General features: G+C 47.0%; 1 protein-coding gene across 1 annotated transcript in view; it reads left to right on the top strand.

Moving 5' to 3' along the window:
* LOC125928626 (glutamate receptor ionotropic, NMDA 2A-like) overlaps window positions 1-17,898 on the top strand; it is a 51,560-nt gene that overhangs the window by 26,757 nt on the left and 6,905 nt on the right. Inside the window, exon 7 of the mRNA XM_049639358.1 lies at window positions 15,267-15,454. Within this exon, the coding sequence (XP_049495315.1) occupies window positions 15,267-15,454 (188 nt within the window). The remainder of the gene's footprint in view (window positions 1-15,266; window positions 15,455-17,898) is intronic.

Raw genomic sequence — 17,898 nt, 5'->3', positions numbered from 1 at the left:
GAATAACAGTAACAAAATGAGCTCCTCACATACCCAGCACCCAGCCATTCTCCTCCTTCACTGCAGCATCTCCAGAAGATTCCAATCTTCTGGAAGGTAGAGAGAGGTGCCCTATGCACCCCTGAATTGTTAAACTTGAGGACATTTTAAAATTAATTTTTTTTAATGTTTTATTTATTTTTGAGAGAGAGAAAGAACGCAAGCAGGGGAGGGGCAGAGAGAGAGAGAGGGAGATACCAAACAGGCTCCAGGCTCCGAGCTGTGAACACAGAGCCTGACATGGGGCTCAAACTCATGGACCTCCGAGATCATGACCTGAGCCGAGGTCAGATGCTCAACCAGCTGAGCCACCCAGGCGCCCCTGTGAGTCTGCATTTTAACAAGCATCCTTCTTCTCCAGGTGATTTTGATTCATGCTGAACTTTGAGAACTACTGTTCTAAAGGGATTCCATAAACACATTCTACTGAGACAACATATAAAAAGTAGACCAGTCAATGTAACCACGTAGCTTATCTCTGGGATCCCTAATTGCCTTAAGACCAGAGGTAGAGAGAAACCTGAAACTAAGTTAGGTTTCAATGTTTACTGAAACTTTAAGTCGAGATAAACCATTCCAGAAATCAGCAGGCAAATCAACGAGGAAACAAGATATGACGTGCAAACATGGACAGAGATAGGGTTTTTCAGGATTGGGTCTGTTGTGACAGGTAGGGGCTCTCCTGAATCAGAGGTGGGTGAGCGGTTTGTGACCCCGGGTTTCTAGACCAGTATTTCTCCGAGGGTGGCCTGAGTCTGAGTCAGTAGAGGTGCTAATAAAAATGTGGGTTCCTGAGCCCCACTGAGCCGACAGAATCAGAATGTCCGGGGGCGGCAGCCTGGGAATCGGCATGCCAGAGGAAGCTCTTCGGTAACTCTGACCTGCGCTCATCCAGGTTTGAAGACATCCGCTCTGGAAGAGGGAGCTGAAATGAGCGGAGGCAGATTTAGATTTACAAATGCTCTGTCATGAGAAGCTCATGTTCTCCAAGCGGTTCTAGCAAATGGGCAAACTTGCAAGCCCAGCGTTTTACGGCAGATTTAAATTAAACCGTCAACATCCCCAGGACTCCTCAGAGCCTAATATTTCAAGACGCAGTGGGATGGTTTCTGTTTATCTTCACTGATGTTCGTGTGCAGTTATTTGTATATACGTTTATGAAAAGTCCTAATTTCCTTTGGAAGCATCCTTCTTTAGCCGTTGGCCATGCCGTCCCCTATCTATCTGATTTCCTGTCCCGCCCAAGAGTGTTGGGAAACAGGCAGGCATCTTTCGGCTTCCCTTACGTTGAGTATTTGGAGAGAAGGGTGGGGAGGGAGGGTTGCCTTTGGACCGATAAACATTTACTGCAGGCCTCACGTCGTGCTCAGGGATGTGTCTGTAAAAATAAAATCAGGCAGCTACTTGCGTAGCTTCGCGGCACTGCCTTCGCGGTAAAGGGGAGCACTGAGCCCCTGTTCTGGAGCACAGGGTCCCCAAGCCTCTGGGGCTCAGGAATCCATGCTTTTATTAGCACTTCTGGTGACTCAGGTAGAGGTAGTCCGTGGCTTCTGAGAGGTTCATTGAATGTTGGGAGATGGTGTCCCGTCTGAAGAGGAAGGGCATTTGAGAAGGCGTGCCCCGGAGGAGACGAGGCATGGAGGAGGTTTTGTGCAGGCTTAATTGGAAGTGTCTCCGGGACCCCATCATTGGGCACCCACTTCCCCTCTGCATCTGTTGAGACCCAGCAGTTGGTGAGACGCAGCCCCAAACGTTTCACATGCATAATAATCCCGTTTAATCCTGACAGCATGCTGCCGAGCCGGGTGTCTCCTTTAAGGGATGAAGAACTGAGGTTAACTAAAGTACTCAACAGGCTATTTAACCAAGTCACTACCTTGAAGAGTTACTAAGTGTGATATCTGGGGTTGCCTCTCCTCAGCGGCGTGCCAGTGAGGCAGCTGGGTGTAAGAGGTTAGAGCTCCAAAGACTTGGAGCCCGCAGTTTTATCTCTGATATATATGTGTGTGTGTGTGTGTATCTAGGCATATTTTAAATACTGCATATAAGATACAGATATTTTATATTACATATCTATCAACTGACTACCTGAGAGTTGATAAGATCACAGCATCCTCCTTTCTATCCCCACAAGAAACTGGTTGGGAGATGTTGAAGTTGCCAAGGCAAAGGCAGCCTGGGAAGGCGTAAGGATTGTCATCGATGATTAGCTGCTGTGTGGGGCACGTTCTTTCCAGGATGCTCTCTGAGTGGCATACGTAGCTAAAATATTAGCTATATTTTATCAGTCAGGCAGGATCAAACTCAGAGGGTTCATTTCCAGCTCCTGGGTTTGAAAGCAGGCATAGACAACAGGGCTCCACGAGCTGTTCTCCTAAATGGGATAGCCTCATCTCTAGAGAAAAGTCAGATCGACAGTGACCTGGTTTCTGAGATCCACCCCCACACTGCAAATAAAGCTTAAAAATAATTGCTACCACATCACAGAGTTAGGATTTTTTTTTTTTTCCAAAATAAAAACTCAGGGAGGCACAGGCACTTTTTTGTTTTGTTTTTTTTTTGGGGGGGTTTTTTAGTGGTTGCAATTATTTCTTGTTAAACTCAATTAAAACTATATTAATGGATTTTCAAGGCCACCCATAAAATGTTAAAAATAGGAAAGAATGGGGGGGGGGATTTAAAGGTGGGATCCTAATTCTGTAAACTCAGCAATGGGGAGAGAGGGAGAGGGAGAGGTAAAAAGAAGGCAAAAATGAAAATACATCAAAACGCATCAGAGATACTGCTCATTGCCCGGGAGTCTGATCTTCTTCCCATCTTTGTGTGTGCCACAACTGTTCTGCAACAAAAGTATTAATCGTAATAATCAGAGAAAAGTTTCTTCTGAACACAACGCTCCGTTTCCTCCTGGTGTCTGTCCTCGCATTGTGTGGCTTACACCCCTCAAATCGCCGTGCGTGCACATCTGCACTTTGCTTTTCTCCAACCTGTACCGTGGTGTTGGACTGTTTTCACATTTAATGACCGGACGGTATTTCGCCGAGTTAGAGGAATATAAATTAATGTAACTCACGGCTCTGCATTTCCATCACCCCGTGGCTGGCATGGGAGCCCCCTAAAGAAACAGCTATTTTAGGAAGCTTGCTGGTACCATCATTGTAGATCAGTTTGTTCACATTGCTGCCCTCCACCGCCTCTCAGACGTCTCCGTCATGCACAGTGTCGTTTTCCTTCACCTTAAGGCACGCTTCTACCTTGTGCACAGCACCATCTCTGGGATTTTCTTTTGGCCCGGGCTACTACATAACTCAGAGCTCGACTTGCGATCCTCTGTCGGCAACTGTGGAGAGCTTAGGGCCTCAATATCTGCTTCCTGACTTTCCCTGAAGCTTTAGCCACTATCCCACCTCTGACTTCCCGTAACTCAATCGGATTTCTTTATCCATATTTTTAAACCTTACTCTATTGCATTAAGCTACCTGAATGGTTTGGGGGATCTAAGCAAGGTATTTCTACCTAGCCCATAACATTTATTGGGCGCTCACCTATGTGCTGGGGACTGCTCTGAGTGTTGTGCCTGCATTATTTAAACCTCACAGCCACCCCAAGCCAACGACTCTCATGTTTTCCCATATACAATGGAAGGAATAGGCGTAGAGAGAATAAACAGCTTGTCTGGGTCACACTTGCTCCAGAGCCCATGCTTCGAGCCATGACTTAGAATATAAATATGAACATTCCCATAACACTGTACAATTAGCCTGCTAAATTGCCCACTATTACACAAAACCCAGAACTAATTTTGTTCATACTTTAAAATGTCTTTTTTTTCCCTTTGAAAATCTTAATGCTGCTTTAAAAAGGGGGCACTATTTCTCCTTCCATTGAGATGGGGGGAATGGACTCACAGACAAAACAACCCCCCTGCAAAGGATATATTTCTTACATTAGGATACACGTGGTTAGAAGTTCCTCCTGGAGACTGTGAAGAGGCAGGGGGTTTCTGGAAGATTCCTTCTCCTGAGGGACCGCCTCTTCTTACTGCCTGCCCAACTCACACGGAGGCTTCGACTGTGTGATCTCATTTCATTCTGTTCCAACTCTGCCAAGTAGGCCTTCTGTCCATTTTACAGAAGAGCAAGCCAAGGCTGAGGGGGAGAGGCAGCTTGTCCAGAGGTTGAGTGAGGGTCACAGCCAGCCTTCACACTCAGCCCAGCATCTCTTCCTACCTGTACGTGCTAACTCTTGGCTTGTCCCAACAGGTGGTCAGTTCTGGGAGAGATGGACGCCTTTGTTATGAGGCAGGGGCGCTAGACCGGGGAGGTCAATGCTCTTGGCCAGGCGAGGGCTGGTAAGCTCCAGAGCTGGGATTCGGACTGGCTCTAGCACCTGTGCCCTTAACTGCTGTGCTGCATTGCTTCTCATTGAAACGTAAATTCTCACTGTAAAAACTCAAAACCACAGAAAAAGGAGCATCCCTTTGACCATGTCCCAGCCCCAAGCCACCACCGCCGCCACCACCATCACCCCACACACACCACCAGATAGGCACCGCTGTCTGTTTGATATTCCAGGCCTTTTCTCCTCGACCTTTGGTAGATTCATTTGTATGTATTTATATGTCCACACATCATTATCAGTTCATTCTGTGGGATGCTATCAAGCCATGCAGTTATATCACGGTTTGGTGTCCAACTAATAATACGTTTTGAAGAACCTTCCATATCTGTAGGTGTCTTTTGCCTTCATTCTCTTTGACTACTGGACAGAATTGGGTGGTATCCACATCACGGTCTGTTTAACCCTTTCTCTTTGTGGGCTGGCAGTCATATTGCTCCATTAAAAATCCGGATGATTTTTTGAGGAACCTCCACAGTGTTTTCCAGAGTGGCTGCACCAGTTTGCATTCCCACCAACAGTGCAAGAGGGTTCCTGTTTCTCCATATCCTCTCCAGCATCTATAGTCTCCCGATTTGTTCATTTTAGCCCCTCTGACTGGTGTGAGGTGGTATCTGAGTGTGGTTTTGATTGGTGTTTCCCTGATGAGGAGCGACATTGAGCATCTTTTCATATGTTTGTTGGCCATCTGGATGTCTTTGGAAAAGTGTCTATTCATGTCTTCTGCCCATTTCTTCACTGGATTATTTGTTTTTCAGGTATTGAGTTTAGTGAGTTCTTTATAGATTTTAGATACTAACCCTTTATCTTATATGCCATTTGCAAATATTGTTATCCATTCTGTCAGTTGCCTTTTAGTTTTGTTTAGATTGTATTTCCCTAATGAGGAGTGACATTGAGCATTGTTTCATGTATCTGTTGGCCATCTGGATGTCTTCTTTGGAGAAGTGTCTATTCATGTCTTCTGCCCATTTCTTTACTGGATTATTTGTTTTTCGGGTGTGGAGTTTGGTGAGTTCTTTATAAATTTTGGATACTAGCCCTTTATCCGATATGTCATTTGCAAATATCTTTTCCCATTCTGTCAGTTGCCTTTTAGTTTTATTGATTGTTTCCTTTGCAGTTCAGAAGCTTTTTATCTTGTTGAGGTCCCAATAGTTCATTTTTGCTTTTAATTCTCTTGCCTTTGGAGATGAGTCGAGTAAGAAATTGCTGCAACTGAGGTCAAAGAGGTTTCTCCTGTTTTCTCCTCTAGGGTTTTGATGGTTTCCTGTCTCACATTCAGGTCCTTCATCCATTTTGAGTTTATTTTTGTGTATGGTGTAAGAAAGTGATCTAGTTTCATTCTTCTGCATGTTGCTGTCTAGTTCTCCCAGCACCATATGTTAAAGAGACTGTCTGATGAATAGGGGCACATGTACCCCAATGTTTATAGCTCAGTTTCAACAATAGCCAAATTATGGAAAGAGCCTAAATGTCTGTCAACTGACAAATGGATAAATAAGATGTGGTTTATATATACAATGGAATACTACTTGGCAATGAGAAAGAATAAAATCTGGCCATTTGCAGCAACATGGCTGGAAATGGAGAGTATTATGCTAAGTGAAATAAGTCAGGCAGAGAAAGACAGGTCCCATATGTTTTCACTCTTATGTGGATCCTGAGAAACTTAACAGAAGACCATAGTGGGGGGGGGGGGAGGGAAAAAAAAGTTACAGAGAGGGAAGGAGGCAAACCATAAGAGACTCTTAAATACAGAGAACAAACTGAGGGTTGATGGAGGGATGGGGGAGAGGGGAAAGTGGGTGATGGGCACTGAGGAGGGCACCTGTTGGGATGAGCACTAGGTGTTATATGGAAACCAATTTGACAATAAGTTCTATTTAATTAAAAAAAAAAGAAAGAAAATTTTAAAATCTGAAAAAAAAATCCGGATGAGTCCTCTGTAGTTCTCTAGGGATAATCTCAAGAAGGAGAATATCTGAGTCAAAGTATATATACCTTCTTGAAAAAGCTCAGTCTTATTTGGGTGACTGATTGGCTTATTTTCTGGGTGGACTCTTGGTGCAGAATATCTGCCTGGGAGTGAGAAATGACTAGATGCATACCCTGGCTGTGATAACGACCACCTCTGTGACTTCTGGCAAATAAATAACCTCTCTGAGCTTTCCCCACATCTGTACAGTCCCATCCCCTGGAATTAAGTGAATTGACTCTAGGGAAAGTACTCGGCACTGTATCTGATGCATAACAGCATTTTATCAAATGTTGATTTTTTTTTTCTATTCTTTCCTTCATTTTCATATGGCTTTCGGTCCTTGCGATTGCCCGTCTTTCAGTTTTGGTGTGACAGGCTCAGCAGTGTCATTGTCACTAGCAGCAGTATAATGTGATGCCTCCAAGCTGAGTGTCCTGGATTGGAATCCCCACTCTGCCAACGTCCAGCTGTGGGGCCTGGGACAAGTCAATCAACCCCGTACACCCCAGTCTTCCTATGCATAAAATGATGCTAATTTTGGCTCCTCGGCTTAGGAAAACAGGGTAGGTAGGGTTAAATGAAATATGTAGGCAAATAACATAGTGTCTGGCACACGGCAGACATTCGAGAAAAGTCTAAGAAAAAATTTTTGAGCACTCTTTTTTTAAATGTTTACTTATTTTTGAGGGTGGGGAGAGGGGCAGAAAGAGAAGGAGACACAGAATCCAAAGCAGGCTCCAGGCTCTGAGCTGTCAGCACAGAGCCCGACGCAGGACTCGAACTCACAAACCGTGAGATCACGACCTGAGCCGAAGTCGGGTGCTCACTCAACTGAGCCACCCAGGTGCCCCTGAGCATTCTTTATAACAGGCCATGCGTCACGGAATTAGCAGTGGAATGGTTAGCATGATCCCAACCCTTGAAGAGGGTAATCTAAGGGACTCTGTATAAAAGCTTTATATTCCAGAAGGAATCTGTATTTTTCCAATGTCGGAACGTGAATTGTGGGGTGAAGAAGCATAGCATTTGCCTAGTGCCTTAGAACTCACCAGAACATGTTTGTAGTTGTTACTTCATCCAACCAGTATACAGCCATGTGAGGGAGATTGTTTTCCTTCTGGTCAGGTGGGGAAATCAAGGCTTAGAGAAACACACAGACTCACTCTACGTGCCACGGTCTTGTTCCTCTGACCCCACATCCCATGTGAGGAAGCCCCACAGCGGTGTTCTGAAGGCACATTGCTTGGGCAAGTCATGGACTGGTCTGGAATCCTGGACTGTGGGAGGCCTTAGGCAGAGATCTTAGGGCCTCGGTTGCCTTGTTGGAAAATAGTAAAAGAAAAAGACAGTGTTACACGACCTGTCAACTCCTTGGACATGGCTAGTTGGGTCCATTGTTGAATTGAACAGAAACAAAGCAAGGATTTGCTGTATTTTTTTTCCAACTATTTCTTACTTTTGAGGTTATTCATCAGTAGGCAAAGGGTACACCCCCTCTTCTGTGTCTCTTATTCTCTCTCTCTCTCTCCCATCTCCCCGTTTCTTATTCTCTCCTTGTCTGTGACTTACTGTGTCCCCTTCACCATCTCTTTTTCTGATTCCCTCTTTCTCGTTCTCTTTCTCTTCCTGTTTTCCTTGGTGCCCGCTTCCATCCATATCTCTACCTCCTTCTCTCTCCCTCCTTCTCTGCCTTTCTCTGTCTCTGTCTCACAAAATTGCTAAGAATTTTCTCAGCTAAAAAATAAATATTAACTATCGGTCTTCTTAAAACCCAGTTCCCAGCCACTATCATCACCAGTAGACATAATCCATACAAATTAAACTGACAACAGTTAAAAGCACACAGGGTGAAATTTGTTATTGACTAAAAATCCATAGATGACTCAAACTTTCCCCAGCAAGTTTGGGTCTCTGCACAATTTTGACTCAGGAGAATTGAACTTTAGTGGAAATAATAACCATACAAGGAACTCAAAATGGCAGCAGCTATAAATTAGTCAAGTTTGTTGTGGTCCACACACTGATCAGTGAGTCAAATCCTTATACAATTTAAACACAAAAGAATTGATCCCAGTGAAAACAGTTTCCAGAAAAGTTGGAAACAATAACTAGGCTGTAGGAGACATCGATCTAGGAATTAGATTAGCTTAATGGAGTTTGCTCTGAAAAAAAAAAAAATGCTTCCCTAGTGAAAATGCATCCGTGTCCATATAACTCTAATTTTACAGCTTATATTCACAAACTGGGAGTCCAGATGTGATTCTAAGCCACTTTCGTAAAGCCAGTTTTAGACCATCCCGTGCCGACGGCAGGTACAGCCTGTGCGTGCTGAGGGTCTTTTCCCCAAGCAGGTAGTTCCAAGGGTTGTCATGCCTCAGTGGCACCACTTCTTGGGCCCATGAACACCCTCAACCCCCCAACAGCCTTGTGTCTGGGTGCTTGCTGAGGATCCATACCGCCTTCGCCTGTGCGCACACTGACGTCATCACGGCCACGCCAGCCCCTGAACTTGCGCCTGAATTTACAGAACATGTTCACATCTGTCTTCGTCCATCCAACAGCCACCCTGAGAAAGAGGTGTCATTTCCCCTTCTTCCACGTGGGAAAACCCAAGCTCAAGCTCACAGAGGTCCCGTGCGGGGGGCCTCACTGGCGGAGCCTGCGGAGTCACCTGAGCCCCACCCCCAGGCGTCCCAACGCCCTGATTGGCCTGAATTTCTGGCCGCTGCATTTCCGTTCTGGCTAGGCTCGCACGTGAGCTCCAAAGTACATTCAGTTATCATCCAAGAGGTGTTTAATTTTCATAACACTTTAGACTAGACTCCAAAACACACGTGCGCAGGCACAGACACACCCGTCCACACTCCAGATTCATTAATTCATCAGAACAAGTCAGTGTCTCGTTAAAGGCTTCTTGAATGTTAAGGGATGAATAATTAACTCTAACGATATAATTAGCCTTTAAATGTACTGAGACCCCCAGAGAGCATCTGAAAACATGCAGAAGGAGATGATGAGCTAAAACCGGAAACTTTTGATTAGGAAATGTCAAGCTGCCTCGCCATACAAGTCCCTTTCCCCAAAGGGCCAGGCCTTGCCTCGGGGCCGTGGCCTTCCCTCGTGTTGGGGGCATCAGATTGGCCGACAGGCAGTCTTGGGGCAAGGAGTGAACTCTGAGGCCACCACGCTGGCAGAAGGGACACCGACCCCGGTGACAGCGTCAGATCGACACACTCGAGAAAGCTGTAGCAGCCTCTTCAGAGCCGTCGAAGACTCTGGAAGGAAAGTGCTCGGTTAAAGTAGCACGGGGCACGTGTGACATCCTCCTTACTTTGCATGTTGGCACATCGGCAGACGGCAGTGTTACTGCTCCCCACCCCCCATCCCAAATGGCTGCCGGTTTTAATCATTTGCTTTCCTTGAGGACTGCCAGTGACAGGAAGCGAGCAAGGGCACCCACACCGCCTCTACGATGCATGGCGGGGGGTGGGCCAGCACAGCAAACACACACACAGCACACACAGCACAGCACTGCATTCATTTGGGGCTCCAGTTCTGTTCCACACCTCAGGCTGGGGAGCCAAGGTGGCCGTTCACTTGTCACAAATGTTTGGAGAAGAGATGGCCCTTCTGTGGGGAGGACAGGCAGAGAGGTGGACCAGGTAGGGGCTTTGTCCCCATGGCTACTCTCAGATCCCCTCCTTTAGGCCTCCGCCGGCCCGTGGGAGAAGCTTCCAGCCTGTGACAGCCATGGGACATGGGCAGGAGCTGGGAAGGCGGGACGAAGACGGTTTCCTCTTGAAAAGCAGGAGCGGGAAACACGGAGCAGAGAAGCATGACTGGCTTCCTTACCTGTGAGCCCCCCAGCGTCCCGGGGACCCCTGTGAGCTCTGGGGTCTCTTTCCTGCCGGGCCGGCTTTACTTCCTGCTGCTCCACGCCCAGGGGCTGTCAGCTACCACGCTGCGGCCTGATAGCTGGCTGTCTCCCGAAATCTCAGCTCCGGGCCCCAGATGCTTCCGTTTCAGGTGGCTTTTCTCTTCCGGACCCTGCACCAACGGGAGCTGTGGCCTCTATGCCTACACGTGTCCTGAAGGCAGGGGTGGGGTGTGCTGGGGGTGAGAGAAGGTTTCTGCGGGGGAGACTCTGGACCCTCCGTGGCTGTGCATCTGTTGGGAAAGAGACACGTGAAGCTGACCCATCGAGGTTGTTGCAGCCAGGCTCTGATCCCGGCTTCTTCTCTCATAGCGCCGGGCTTGACTCACAGCTGTGCCCGCCGGTCTGAATTTCATGAGCAAAATACAGACTTGCCTTGGTCTACCCTGCAAGTGTCACAGAACCTCGTGGCCACAGTGGTTGTGTCTGTGGCCTCTGGCATCAGACTGTGGAAGGCCAGACACTGTGGTGACACCAGACGGTGTGAGTCACGTGGCCCTCCACTGCCTCCGTTTCCTCACCTGGCCATGGGGATGGCAGCCACACATCCACCCGTGCCCTGATAGCAGGACTCAGTGGGATGAGACAATGCGTGTCAAGTACCAGGGACTGGATTGGTCACAGGCAGTGCACAGAACGTCATGGAAAAGGCCATAAAATCTGAATTCGATTGAACGCATCGGTGTGTTTCAAGCATTTGTTTTGTGCCAGACACGGTGCACACATTTTACTCACGTAACCTCACCTTGTTCCCAAAGCCCCCCAAGGGCAGAGATTGTCCATCCCACTTTGCAGAGAGAAGACTGGGGCTCGGAAACACAGGCCCCTGGCTCCGAGTCTTTGACCACAGAGCCCACTCTTGAGGATGTCAGCACGTCTCAATTTCTTCTTTTAAAAAATAGGAACATTTTGTCTCAATTGAAAAGAGAGCAGGTATACCTCTTTGGGTCAGAGCAAGGAGGGAACCCACTCCCCACAGCCTTCCCCTGCCCACCTGGAGCTATGCCGTCCACTTAAGGAGCAACCAGCCGTGAGTGACCACTTAACGACAGAATCTAAATTAATGTGAGGAAATAAAACTAAAAACTCAGTTCCCCACTTGCATGAACCGCACTTCAAATGCGTGATAGCCACATCAGACAGAGTAGACGTGCAGCGTTGGTTTCAGAAGCTCTACTGGGCAGCACTGTCACAGAGACAGGGATATAGACGGGCTTCCGTTTGCCTTAGCCCCATGGGACCCGCTCTGCTCATAGACCACATAGGAAAAGAACAATACCAATTGTATATCTCCCTCCTCTTTTGCAAAGCGCTGTGAGGACCAGCTATCTATGGGGGGTGGGGGGGATTGCTGTGCAAGCCCCAGGATGTTTGTAAACACGCAGGTGTCTGTGACCATTGCATTTAGACCTCAGCTCTCTAGAATCACTGATGAGGGAGAGAAAACCAACATCACAGGGCCCTGCAGTTTTCCTTCCTGCACTGTCCTCCTTTTGGTTCTGATGCGGGCCTGAGACCCGCGCCAGGCCTCTCTGTGGCCCTTCCTGGCCACCAGCCCACACCAGACACACCAGTGTGTGGAACTGCTTCATTCACTCGGGTCTTTTGCGATTGTCCTCCCTCTGCCTTAACAGCATCTTACTTTTGCAAACTTTGTTTCCTGAGAAAACTTCCTTTTTTCTTTCTGCTCATCTGGTCGTTTTGTGCTCAGCTGAAGAATATTTTATCATGAGATAATGGTAATGATTTGCAAAAATCTGTGCCTGTCCATAAAATGGTGATTTAAGCTGCTGTTGGATAGCTCTTGATGGTTGCCAGGTGCAGTTAAAACCACACTGGGATCTCCAGTAAAAGCCGGTTAAAACCGCACTGGGATTTCTATCCCAGAAACCCTTCAATGTGTGGTGGCTTACCAGGATAGGGAGAGATTTCACCTCACACATACAGATGGTCTTAACATTTGAATGCCCCTGTATGCATGTATGTGTGTATTTTTGTTTTTTGTTTTATGTCTTTTTGAGAATTGAGAGAGTGGGATGAGGCTTAGGAAGTCTCAGCAAAACCCACGTTCCCAGCATCTCCATGGCAACCTTAATATGTTAAGGTATTGACGTTGCAAGCACGTAAGTTTCATGAAGAAGACAGATGCCATCCATGGCCCCAAGTCCTCAGGATACACATGTCATCAAGAGCCTCAGTTTCCCTACTGATAGTCACAGAAGATGACTCTTGGCTTGTGGAATCAGAATGCCACAGCTAGAGGAATATCTCAGTAGCACCCCAGTGACCACCTCACAGATGAGGAACTGGCAATCCAAAAGAAGGAAGTGAGTTTCCCGAGGTCCCACCGTCTCCGAGTCTACTAGAGAATCCCAAGCCCCTCTACCTGCCCATCCACTGCTCCTGTCACATGCTCCCCCGCCTTCATGTACAAATTGTTCTTGACTCTCCATCTCATATTTCCACAGCTCTCTGCATTACTGGCTGTCCAGAAGGCTGTTTCCTCTTGGTTCATCAGCTCTGGTTTACCATCACCATTAACAATGCTTAGTTTCCTTCCCCTTCCACTTGGATGATCTCATCCCCTTTTAATACTCTCTGACTATAATCCCAAACCCTCAGTTCTGCAGCCTTGGGAGAAAGACTTTAGAGTCTTTGTGTTGGTGAGATGAGCCTTGCAGTCTTGCCCCACCTCTAACCATTACAGAAACAAAAAATTAAAATGAAGCATGCCGCTGTAAACCTTCCAAATAGTTTTATTCCCATCGGGAGGCCTTCAGCAGCTGTCTCTGAAAGAATGAAACATTTTACCTCCTTTCCCTGCCACTTTTATTTTTCTTTGCTTCACTGTTTTATGTGTTCTTGTTAAATAAAGAAAGGCAGTAAAGTTGAGAAAGTACCAGGACGTCGAGTAATCTCCGATTTAGCTTTTCTATCTACTTGAGGACATCCCATCCCATCCCTACCTAGTTTTGAGCCATCCATCCCCATGTACAAGGGCGACCACTTCAGCCTTGTTAAATACTTTTAAAAATTGCGAACAGTACTCATACCCACTGACAGTGACCTGGGTAATGAAAGAGGTATAGCGACGGTATCGAGGGACAGTTTGATGCTTGCCTTTTGGGGCCGTGGGCTGGGAAGGGTCATGCAGGACTTCTGAGATGATAACGTTTGATGCCTTAATCTGCGTGGTGATTTCCAGGATGTAGAATGGGTACAAATTTATGTGGCACTTTATTCGATCTTAATAAAAATAAATACATCCACAAAGGGAAAAAAAATGTGCTATGTTATTGACATGGCAACAAGCAAAGAAGGCAACTTGGGAAGTAGTTTGTATGGAATAATGATAATTTTCAGGTTGAAACAAGGACACACTATGGCCCACGGGCCAATCTGTGTTTATAAATAACCTTTTATTGGAACAGAGCTGAGTTCATTCACTTCTGCATTATTTAGGGCCGCTTTTGTGTTGTGTACTCACTTCCTAGGTCTGCAAGAACAAAGTACTAGAAACTGAGAGGCTTACACAATAGGAATTTTTCGGTCTCACTGTTGTGGGGCTGGAATCTGATACCAAGGGGTCCGCAGGGCTGTGCTGGCTCTGAGGGCACGAGGGTAGTATCTGTTCCGGGGCCTCTCTCTCAGCGTCTGGTAGCTTCTTGGCTTGTGACAGTGTGAACTCCAGCCTCCCCATGGTGGTGGTCTCCTTGCCTGTGTGTCTGTGGTCAAATTTCCCCCTTTTTTATAGTGGTTTGGGGGCCCACACGTCCCCCATGTGACCTTAGGCTAACGAATCACATCTGCAATGACCTTATGTCCAAACGAGGTCAGATTCTGACATGCCGGGGGTTACGGCTTCAACATAGGAATTTGTTGGGGGTGGGGGGGACCAGCCCAAAACATGCTACAGCAACAGAGTTGAGAGGTTGTGATAGAGATTGTGTGGCCCACAAAGCTTAACTGATTATCTTGTCTTTACAGAAGACGTTTTAAAACACGTGGGTATGGGGGCGCCTCTGACTTTGTTTGTTAAGTTCGTTAAGCCTCTGACTTTGTTCATTAAGCCTCTGACTTTGGCTCAGGTCATGATCTCGCGGTTCGTGAGTTCAGGCGCCGTGTCAGGCCCTGGTGCTGACAGCTCAGAGCCTGGAGCCTGTTTAGGAATCTGTGTCTCCCTCTCTCTCTGCCCCTCCCCGACTCACGCTTGCTCTCTCTCTCTCTCTCTCTCTCAAGAGTATATAATAAAACATTTTAAAAAATTAAAAAGAATTTTTTTAAAGGTGTGGGTGTGTGTGCAAGCATACATGTGTACAACTGCCTGAGAAATTTGGAAGGCTGTTCACCAGTGTGTTAACCTCTGCTTCTGAATTACGGAATTATGGGCAATTTAAATTTTAATTGTATTTTTGATACTTTCTATATTATTGAGGTTTCTAAAAATTATCATGTAATAATTTCTGTAATATACATAGACAGTAAACATGTTTCCTCTGGGAGGAAAAGACATCATTCCTATGTACTCGCTCTCCCTTCCTGCAGCCCCCACCAAATTCTCCTGTACCTTAATGGTTTATTTTGGTCTGATGCAAACCTTTCTAAATAGGCCGCTGTTCTCCACTGTTGGGAGTGCTAAGTGCTTAACAAACCAGCAAACTCAACTGTTTACTCACTTGGGCATAAGGATTCTTTATGTCTTTATTTGGCTGACTCTTGTAACTTGGAGAGAAAAGCTTCTGGCTTTTATCTCCTCATTAAAAATAGATCCTTTTATGACGAGGGGACGAAGTGGCCATGAGTCACCCCGTGTGGTGTGAAAGACAGTGTGAGGTGCTGCCTCGGGCCCCAGGAGCTGGGCCCCGAAATGGTACCCCGCCATCCCCATGACCCCCTGGTTTTTTATCATTGCAGGAAACTGGACGCTTTCATCTACGATGCTGCGGTCTTGAATTACAAGGCTGGGAGAGATGAAGGCTGCAAGCTGGTGACCATCGGGAGCGGGTACATCTTCGCCACCACTGGCTACGGAATTGCTCTCCAGAAGGGCTCCCCTTGGAAGAGGCAGATTGACCTGGCCCTGCTCCAGTTTGTGGGTGATGGTAAGACCTTGGGTGACCCCCTAACTTTCGGGGGACATGACACCCTTGCGCTCTGTTTTCTGATTGGCTTTCCAGTAGACCTTGGTAGGGTGAGCTCGCGCACTCTTGGTCAGGGGCCTCTCACACGACACCACGTTTTTTAGGTTGCTTGTAACAGAAACCAGTTTTAGACAATGAAATTGTCAAAGGGGATTTATTTTAAGGATGCAGAAGTGTCTATCTCAGTGAATTGAGGGAAGGGTTGAGCAAATAGGCTTAGAGAAAAGAAAACAGGAACCAGAGCGATCCTGGAGTCTTAATAGCAGGAATTCGTAGATCTGTCCTAGAGCACCAGGTCTCACTGGGGACAGTTTGGGCTCCCAGTGGGTATTGGGCTATGTCTGGAGACATCTTTGTCATGATTGGGAGGCTGTTTGCTCCTGGATTCTAGTGGGTAGAGGCCAGGGTACTGGCATACATCTTACAGCATCCAGGACAGCCCTCCACATCTCAAAACACAGAATCACCTGACCCCAAATGTTAGTAGTGCTGGGCCAGAGAAACCATGACTCTGCATGAACTCGGCTCCAGTCCTAAGCTCTGTTCTCTAAATTCTAAATTTCACATTGCAGAGGAAGGATTCCTGATGCATTTTGAATCAACCTCTTTTTCCTGGGCCCATCAGGAGTGCCTGAGGGGTGGGGTTATGTTGTTCTAACACAAACAGCTCCTGTTATTATCCCGTGGAGGGGTGAAGGAGAAGCAGTCTGTAGAAAGGAATAAAGTCTGCCTCTTGCTCAACAGACCAAAAGATAGATCCCACCCCCGTGGGTCTCACAGTCTAATGGGACTTTGGCATGTACGGATCGGTGTAGGTAATTGGGCCGACTGTGTCTCCAGCCAACATTTCCTTCAGTCTGGCCTTCCGTACTCCCTGGTCGGTGACCTCAGCACACGAGAGTTCCACGCCACGGGTTTTAGGATCCCGTCCTGGCTCCAATGGCATGTGGGTGTCCCTTTGAATTGCCAACACTGAGAAGGGAAAAGCAAAGTGAGCCTCATGGCCAGTGACGCCTGAAGACTTGAGTGGGTGTGAGCGGGGTACAGAAGTTCAGGCCCCGGTCAGAAGCTGTACTCAAGGACGGCTGGAGGCCCTATTCAGAGATGGTTACACAGGACGCTGTGCCTCTGCAGCTGGGAGAGGCAGATCCGTCAACACTGCAGTCAGATAGAATATTGAAATGGGCAGAGGTTAGTACACAGCGTGGTGTGGATCTGAACAAGGTGCATCATTCAATGCACCCTCTTCTCTGCTCCCGGAATTAAGCCCTTGACTCTCAAAGTACCATCAAACATCTAAATGTGTTTTATATTTAACTCCCAAATAAGAACGTCTGATCCTGTGAATTCCCTGTGGGGCATTTGCACCTTCTTCTGATCACGATCTGTGTTCTCTGTTGTGTAATCGTGATTTGTGGCTGTGTCGGTCAGCTCTGGCTGTGAAATCTTAGAGGCATATTCCGGTAAGCATTTGTTTTGCCTGTGGGAGTACAGGTTCAGTGGAGGGGCTCTGTGTCAGGCTGTGGTGGCCTTGGTGGCTCTGGCCCCCGCTGTGCGTCCGTGGACCAAATGTGTGGTCTCTGCTCTGCGTGTGTTTATTCTGGGTCTCAGGCCAAAAGGGCAGCAGGCTGCCTGGCAGAAGCTCTTTTCTCGGCTATGTCACAGGCACAGAGAAGGACATCTAACTGGACACGTGCTGTTCAAGTCTCTGGTTGGCCGTGTTCACATCTGCTAACACCCTTCTGTCTAAAGCAAGTCAGATTGCCAAGTCCAAAGTAAAGGGACCAGAGGTACACTCTGCCTTTTATGGGAGGAGTTTGGAGTTATATGACCAGGGGTGTGGACACAGAGAGGGGTGGAGAGTTGGGAGCCAGCTGCCAGACTGCATACGTTACCTGTGTTCTTTAATATCCATGATAACTTTATGACGTTCAGTGTTGCTTATGCCCATTTCACAGAGGGGGAAATGGAAAGTGGTAGAGCGTCTACGTCAGGGGCCTTAATCTGGAAGGGGATCAATGATGTCACACTCCTGTTTCATTTAATTCCCAACGATGTCTATCAAAGTTGGATAATTGTATCCATGAGATTTATAGACCCTTCAGGAAGAAGTAATCTAGTATACCTCTGAACTGAAATCTTTTGCCCCACTGACAAATACTTCTATGAAGGGGGTGATCTTCCTTAGCCTCAGTTTACTCATCTGTGAATGAACGCTTGCAGAAATATTTCCTTGATAAGGCTGGCATGTGGATGAAATGAAAGGATACCTGTAAAGAGCTTAGCTAGGCCCAGCACCTGGAAATAGAAGTGGTTCAATAAATGCAAGCTATTACCATCATCATCTCCATCATCATTATCAGGACCATTGCCATTATCGTCATCACCATCATTATCATTATATC

Source organism: Panthera uncia, chromosome E3, assembly GCF_023721935.1.
Source record: "Panthera uncia isolate 11264 chromosome E3, Puncia_PCG_1.0, whole genome shotgun sequence".
In the NCBI taxonomy this organism is placed as follows: Eukaryota; Metazoa; Chordata; class Mammalia; order Carnivora; family Felidae; genus Panthera; species Panthera uncia.
This window is presented reverse-complemented; position numbering and strand designations above follow the sequence as displayed.